At 57.0% G+C, this 7,589-nt stretch overlaps 1 protein-coding gene across 14 annotated transcripts in view; it reads right to left on the reverse strand.

Annotated features, from left to right (window-relative positions):
* Nucleotides 1-7,589, reverse strand: part of DYSF (dysferlin) — a 229,745-nt gene that overhangs the window by 112,015 nt on the left and 110,141 nt on the right. For all 14 annotated transcript variants that reach the window (XM_007453392.1, XM_007453388.1, XM_007453390.1 and 11 more), the window contains 6 exons: nt 5,846-5,977; nt 5,595-5,761; nt 4,680-4,794; nt 4,286-4,391; nt 3,889-4,031; nt 1,993-2,166 (listed from right to left, as the gene is read on the reverse strand). In XM_007453392.1, the coding sequence (XP_007453454.1) occupies nt 1,993-2,166; nt 3,889-4,031; nt 4,286-4,391; nt 4,680-4,794; nt 5,595-5,761; nt 5,846-5,977 (837 nt within the window). The remainder of the gene's footprint in view (nt 1-1,992; nt 2,167-3,888; nt 4,032-4,285; nt 4,392-4,679; nt 4,795-5,594; nt 5,762-5,845; nt 5,978-7,589) is intronic.

Consider the following 7,589-nt stretch of genomic DNA (forward strand, 5'->3'; position numbering starts at 1 on the left):
GGCCCGCGTACCGCAAAAAAAAAAAAAAGAGAGAGAGAGAGAGGAGTCCTGTGGTCGTCATCTACAGCTCTGAGTCCACCACCGTTTGGGGTTTTTTCCTTTTCAGATGCTCTTCTCCCCAGCCTGTGGGGCTGTCGACCACAAAAAAGGGGCGTGACCCAGGCCGGTCATTCAGAACATTCCGTTCCTCGCCCTCAGGCTCAGGGGCTGGTGTGGGCACAGGGCCAAGCAGAGCACTGTCAATCGCACACGAGACAGTACTGGCACTACTGAGAAAGTGCACTCTCCGCTCTGGGGTCTCCAGCTGTGAGGAAACAGAGGATGCCTGCTGGGCTGTGCTAGCTGTAAAGGTGGCGTCAGCCTCTGTCACAGGCACCACCTTTGCCAATGACATGGAAAGAGCCAGTGTGAGAATGGGGCCAAGACAGAGGAGCGAGTCGGGGACACTGCGTGAGCCCCTAGTTCCTGCCAGGCCTAATGCCTGATTCACCTCGGTGAATCAGATTCCCAGCAATCTGAGCTCTTAAGCTCTTTCTTCTCTCTTCAGCCCACTTTGGTTGTGTTTCCGTCGGATGAAAACGAGCCCTGGCTCCTTAGAGGGCAAGCACCCTCAGACCCGGCCCTGCCTGAGGCCTGCTGAGGTCTTTATTCCCCACTCCTCAGCTGGAACCACACAACCTCCCCCAGGCACTGCCCTGTGCCCAAGCTAGGCCCCTTCTGACAGGACAAGGAGACTCCCGGCTACAGCTGCTCCAGCCTGGGTGGCAGTTCCAACCCCCACCTGAGCACCAGCTCAGGGCCCCAGAGAGCCCAGACCTCTGCCGTCTCCTTCCAGCCTCCTGACCACTTGGCCCCCAAGACCCAGGAGGGGCTCCCTCCAGAGCCTCTGACATCATCTGGACCCCGGAGGGTTCCCTCTCCCACACTGGCACCCCTGGGAGTGATGGAACCTCCAGGCCCTGCCCACTACCCCTCGGGGCCAGTGCCAGCCTCAACTCCCTTCTCTGTAGCCATCCCATCAGGTCAGGGGCCTGCCCCACTGTACTCCTTGGCTGAGGGCTAAGACACACTGCTCTGCACCCAGACGAAATGCTCATGTGGACACGTGCGCACGCGCGCGCGCGCGCGCGCACACACACACACACACACACACACACACACACACACACACAGCTGGCTCACATGGACACACTCAGATTCCATCCGCCAGTGAAGCTGGTGGGACCTGCTCCCCCGTGTCACAGCCCAAAGCCCCCTCAGGGGACAGGCAGTCCTACCTGGATTTCAGAGAAGGTGTCTCCTCCTAGGCATCTCACTCCCAATGCTTAGATGGAGTCTCCAAACCAACAGAGTGGGGGACAGGCTATCTCCTGGCCCTGACTGTCCCCACTCAGACTGTTCAGGAAGGGTCTGCTCATCTCTTTTGTGGAACACATCATCCTGACCCTGGATAACCTTGACCTGACCCCCATTCCACTGGCTCCGGGAAGTACTCTCTGAGGCAGGACAGCCAGCCTGGGGTTTGGTCTCTGAGGCACATCTCTCCCCAAAATTCCCGAGGATGCCCGCAAGATAGCCTCCTCTCAGGAGGACTCATGTCCAACCAAGGACATTCAGGGTCACTAGACCTCTCAGGCTACTCCCTTGGACCAGGCCAAAGCCTCCCAGACCCAACCCCAGGCCAGCCAGCCTCTTCAAGAAGAGCCAGGTCCCTTGGCCCCCATCACAGGTCAGACCATCAAAAGGCCGGGGCCCTCTCCCCAGGTCCCTTCTCGATTACCGGAAAAGCAGTGGGTCTTCTGGTGCCAAGAAATGAGCTATTTTATTTTAGGAGGACACCCAGACTGGTGTCCACATTCCCCACACGCAACCTCAGGGGACTGAAGCCAAAGTCCTGTCCCGGGGTCCTCTGCACCTCTCCTGCGTCAGCCCTGAACAGCCCTGGGAGACCACGCAGCACCCCACCAACCCAAGATGACCACTGCCACGTACCAGGGCCCCCTCAAGGGCAAACACAGCTGCGGGCCCCGTCCTCTCCAGTGGCTCCATGCGGCGGCGCCAGCGGCGGCGGCGAAAGGCATCTGTCTTGCGGTACTCCAGGTGGAACTTCCAGCCAAAGAGCGAGGCATACTCCCAGCCCTCACCCTCCGCCTCTGCCTGCCTGTGCTGCATGGGAGAACAGGGCAGACTCAGAGGCCATTTGGCAGGTTGGCGGGGAGTCCTGGGTTGGGCTCCAGCTGTGTCCTCCCTGCCCTCCACGATTCCCACACACACACCCCACACCATCACCCTCCAGGTGGGGAAACCTGGGAGGGCTGCCCGGAGGAGGGGGCTCTGAGCAGCTTCTGCAGTGACAAGAGCCCCGGGTCAGGAAATCAGGAGGAGAAGAGGCTCCCTAGGCTGTGGGGAGGTCCAAGGAGCCAAGAGAGGAAGGTAGGCTGAGCAGTGATGAAAACACTGGGCTTTCGGTTTGTTTGTTTATTTGGATTCTGGGTGGATTTCACGAATCCAAGGTTTTCTTGTCATTTCCTTTTTCTTCTTCATATCCCAACTTATAAAAGTGGAAACGGGTCTGCAATTCAGAGGCAAAATGAAGAGCCCATTTCCCAGCCCCAGGCTGTTTCTCCACGAGGCTAGGCCTACGTCAGTGTGGAGAGACCCCCACACTTCTTCTCAGGGGGTCCTTTCCCAGCCTGGGGGAGCCCCTGAAGCCCCTTCCCATCCACCTCATGACCTGAGATGATCCTCAGGTCAGGCCCAGGCCATGAGCTCAGTGACAGTGCCAGTCCCGGAGGCCAGTTGCGTCCCGCTCCAGGAACGGTGCTGGTGGTGAGGGAGCAGACAAGGCACACCGCCTGGCAAGGCTTTGCCTCTGTCCCCTGGGTGCCCTCACAGGGAGAGTGGAGTCTGTCTGGTTCATGCCACCAGGAACAGCCTGCTGCCCAAAAGCCTTGCCTCTCCTGGGACCCAGTGACCTTGCTCTCTAGATTCACTGTGACCAAAGAGAGAGGAAGGGACTCGGGTCATGCCAAAGGCTATTCCCGGACTGGGGGAGGCCTAGTTCTCGAGCCAAAATTCCAAAGCGTGCTTGGGAAGGAAGGACGCAGGCCAAGAGGGTGCCAGGGAGGCAGGCCCAAAGGCCGCGCACGACACGGGCATCTGTGTGACCCCAGGAGCAGGTACAGGCACTTGTGTGCCCACACCAGCTCACTCTGCACCCGTCTGTGTCCCAAGAGTATCTGGGCACGGCCGTGGGCATGTGTGCTCACCCTGTGTACATGGCCTCTGGTAAATGCTGACCAAGCCCACCCAAGCCCCTTGACCAGCATCCCCCTTCTCCAGGGAACTGGCCGTGCTGGAGGGAACAGGCTCCCTCCAGCACGCCCCCAGCAACCCCCAGCCAATGACTGACGGCTAAGACCGTACAAAGCCCAGCCCACCCCTTGGGTGAGGAGGATTCTGTGGTGCTCCAGGCTGAGCCCCTTCCCGAACCACAGCTCAAGCCAAGCTGACTTTGCCGGAGACCACGTCCTTGCTCCTGGCACTTCTGAGAGTACTGCCTCAATAACTGCATGCAGCCAAGTCCCTGTCTCAGACTCTGCCCCTCGGACACCTAGCCATAGACACACTCTAGGTATGCCTTTGCACCTTCCAGGTCTGTGCGTGAATTCCAAGTGCATCCCCTTGCTGGGTCATGGGCATTTGGGTGTTTTCTGTCCGTGAGCATCTGTGTGAGTGCTGGGTGCGATCTGCGAGCATCTCGAGTGAGCCCGTGTGTCTTGCACATGTCCCCTGCACAGGGGTGTGCACCTGTGCCCAGCTGGCCTCCCCTCCCCAGGGCCTCACCCCTACCCACCCCCCCACCCTCCCCCCACCGACTGGGCTCACCCTCTTCAGCGCCTCCATCTGGCTGAGGTCCCTCCTGCGCAGGCGGACCCAGCGCCGCCGACGGTGTGTGTAGTACATCTTCTCAGCAGGGACCCAGTGCCTCGGCTTCCGGTCCGGGGGGATGGTGATGCTGTACTCCCAGCCTGGGGGACAGGTGCCCATCACTCACTGCCTAGCCATTCCCCATCTCTCCATTTGGGGTATGTTCAGAGACTTTCAAGCGGCCACTGACTCCCAATTTGTAGTTTATAGTGAGGACTCACCCAGGAGTCCCCCAGATGAAGGAGCCCAGTGAAGGCCAGAACCCCAGGCCCAAGGGGCCTGCACTCAACTGTGCCCCCTTCCGGCATGCCTCGCGAGTCTGCCGGGTGCTCACTGGGCTCCACGTGCTGCCCACCTTGTTCATCAACGGCCCGATTGAGGTCCGTGGACCACTCTTCATCTTCCCACTTCCAGCCCAGCGGGCACTCGATGTCATCCTTGGGAAGCACCTTCTCCCCGTTCTAGGGTGACACAGGCCAGGCAGGCATGAGAAGAGACAGACGTGATCAGGGAAGATGAGAAGATGCAGCCTGACAACATATATTCTAAGGCCCCAGGTGTGACTCGGGCTCAGTGTCCTACCCTTGCCAGACCTCACACACTGTCCCTCTGGAAACCAGGGCATGGACGCTGGGGACGTGGGAGCAGGGGAGAACAGTCCTCTTCTTTCAGTCACAGGCCCCTCTTGGGCCCAAATGTCCAGGCCTCCAGGAAAGCGGAGCCCACCTGCCCCCGGAGCACCCCCTTACCACGTCCGTGTAGTTGTCGCTCATGTAGATCCACTGGCCTCCGGGGAGCCGGGTCTGGTTCTCAAACACTTCCTCCACGAAGCTCAGGTGGCCCGCGTCGGTGTCATGAAGCAGGCTGTGGGCGGGGGCGGGTCAGAGCCCCTGCCGAAGAGACCCCCACGCCGTCCACAGCACCCAGCAGAGCACCCCAGAGCCTGGGCCAACCTTCCTGTGTCAGCCTCACCCCAACCAACAACGAGAGACGAGGGGAGAGAGAGGAGGGGCAGCGAGTCAAGGGGAGACCCAGAGAGACACTTGCAGACAGAAGAGAAAGTCACCACCAAGATAAAGAAAGAGAAAGGGGAGCCAACTGAAGACGTCGAAAACCCGGTGGGTAGTTGAAGCTCAATAGATAGTTGTAGAAATGTAAAATGTTATCGAGCGATATACTTAAGATTTGAGTACATGACTACGATATATGTTACTCTTCAATTTTTAAAAAGTAAAAAGAAAAAGCAAACAAACAGTTGTTGAATATCAACCAAACTGGAAAAGAGAGAGAGAGAAGGAGGCGGAGATGGCGACGCAGATGGAGGACGAACGGGGCTGTTCCGAGGGGCACTAAAGGAGGGATTAACATGCAGAGAAGGGAGCGGGGCTTTCGGTGCTATCTTGGAGGAAAAGGCCGAAACCAGTGGACGCAAAGCCCACTGGAAGCCAGCTTCGGTTTAATCATAAAGGACTTTCCAATCATTAGAGCCCTTGCAGAAAAGAATGCTGCCTCGTGATCCCCCAGTCCCGGGACAGTTCAAATGGAAGTCGCTTTGACCAGCGTAGGGGCAGCGGCCATGACAGAGGGATGAATAGAGCCGAGGCCCTTTCAGAGAAATGGCTGGGGCAGACGGGGTCCCCAAGCCCGCCCTGTCCACGACTCACGTCTTCTCTGGACACACAAACCAGTCTCCAGCCCAGGCCCAGCCAGCTGAGGGGCGGAAGCTCTCCTTGGGTAGCTTGATCTTGCCCGTGACGTCAGAAAATTTGGGGTAGGTGAGGCCCGTTGTGCCCCAGTTCCCGACCAGAGCCAGCTTGGTCTGGTTCTCATACTGGAGAGTGAGCAACAGAGAAGTGAGTGGGGCTGCGGTAGCTTCGGGGCCGGGGGTAGGGTGGGCGGGCAGTCAGGCACTCACGGTTTCAGCAAAGACGGAGAGCTTGCCCTCAGCAAACTGGTTGAACTCCTTTTCATCCACAGAGAGCCCGAACCAGAGCCTGACCCGAATCTGCGCTGGCATCCGGGCTCCGGGCACCCCCTCCATTGGATACTGGGTAGCAGAGAAGGAGAGAAACCCACAGTCCCCTTCAGGGTCAGTATGTCTCGACTTGGGGGAGCCTCCAGGCCTGAGCATACCAGCCTGACACCCCATCAGGTATGTGCTCTGTTGGAGGACTTATCAGAATTTCATGGAAGAGGGGTGTATGACTAAGAAACGCCCCCACCAGCCAAGATTCCTTCCCATCAAAGGAGAAGACTGCATCCTCCCCATCTAGGTGCTCTCTGCAGAGATGAGCCATGTCTAGACCAGGAGCCCCCATTCTCCCCTCTCCCACCACATCTTCATTTCCGTTCTCTTCTAGAATAGCATTGTCCAGTGGAACTTTCTGCTGCAGTGGAAATGGTTTATATCTGCACAGTCCAATGCACTAACCCCATGTGGCAGTTGAGCCCTTAAAATGTAGCTGGTGTGACTGAGAAACTAAATTTTTAGTTTTATTTAATTAATTTAAATTTAAATAACCATATACGGCTACCATATTGGATGGTGCAGTTCTAGAACATGTCTTTATAAGAGACAGAAAGCTCTGGGTTTCCCTGGTGGCGCAGTGGTTAAGAATCCGCCTGCCAATGCAGGGGACACGGGTTCGAGCCCTGGTCCGGGAAGATCCCACATGCCGCGGAGCAACTAAGCCCGTACACCAGAACTACTGAGCCTGCGCTCTAGAGCCCACGAGCCACAATTAGTGAAGCCTGTGCTCCGCAACAAGAGAAGCCACCACGATGAGAAGCCCGCGCACCGCAATGAAGAGTAGTTCCCACTCACAGCAACTAAAGAAAGCCTGCGCGCATCAATGAAGACCCGAGGCAGCCAAACATTAATTAATTAATTATGTTTTAGAAAAAAAGAGAGATAGAAAGGTCTGAAAGGGGAGGAGGTTAAAGCCTCTCCCTTCGTTTCCAGTTTTTTGGTTTTTTATGGGGGGGGGGTGGGGGTGTTGGCTGGATGTTAGTGTATCATCTGATATCCCTACCCTTTTAAGTGCTTATCAGCCTGTTAACCACTATTCACGGGTCTTCAACTGCTTTTTATCCTGAAACTTTCAGAAGCTCTGCCAAAATGGAATAACCACAACCACCCAACATAAAACATCTATTCTCCATAACTGCTTCACCATTTGACTGAAATCAAGGGTCAGGTACGGCCTGAAGAGCAGAAATGCCTCACTTTTAGAATAACACACAGTCCCTTAGAGGAAGTAATACATTAACTACCCAGGCTTCATGTGTGTGAGCTTAGAGCAGTGTCTCCTCTGGGACGCGGAGCTGAATGAGACGAGAAAGTCTTGGTGGGTTCAGAGGAGGAAAGGGAGGCTGAGGTAAGGGCTCTCTAACTGGTAGAGGAGGCCTGGATCCCCGGAGGGAGAGCCCAGGCCGGGTAAGAGGGTCAGGAAGGGGTGTCATGGCAAGGCATTAACAGTCTCACCCTTCATCCAGCCTCTCTGCCTTTGGTTCATCCTCGGTGAAGCCTGGAGGAGCCCCTGACCCCAAGTGTCACCCCCCAGAAACCTCCCCATGACTGTTCACTTCAGTGTCCTCTCCCCTGGGGTGGTTAGCAGCCTTTTCCCCTCCAAACCACCAGCCCCAGGGAGACGGCAGGA

The sequence above is a fragment of the Lipotes vexillifer genome, unplaced genomic scaffold, assembly GCF_000442215.2.
Source record: "Lipotes vexillifer unplaced genomic scaffold, Lipotes_vexillifer_v1.1 scaffold253, whole genome shotgun sequence".
NCBI lineage: Eukaryota > Metazoa > Chordata > Mammalia > Artiodactyla > Lipotidae > Lipotes > Lipotes vexillifer.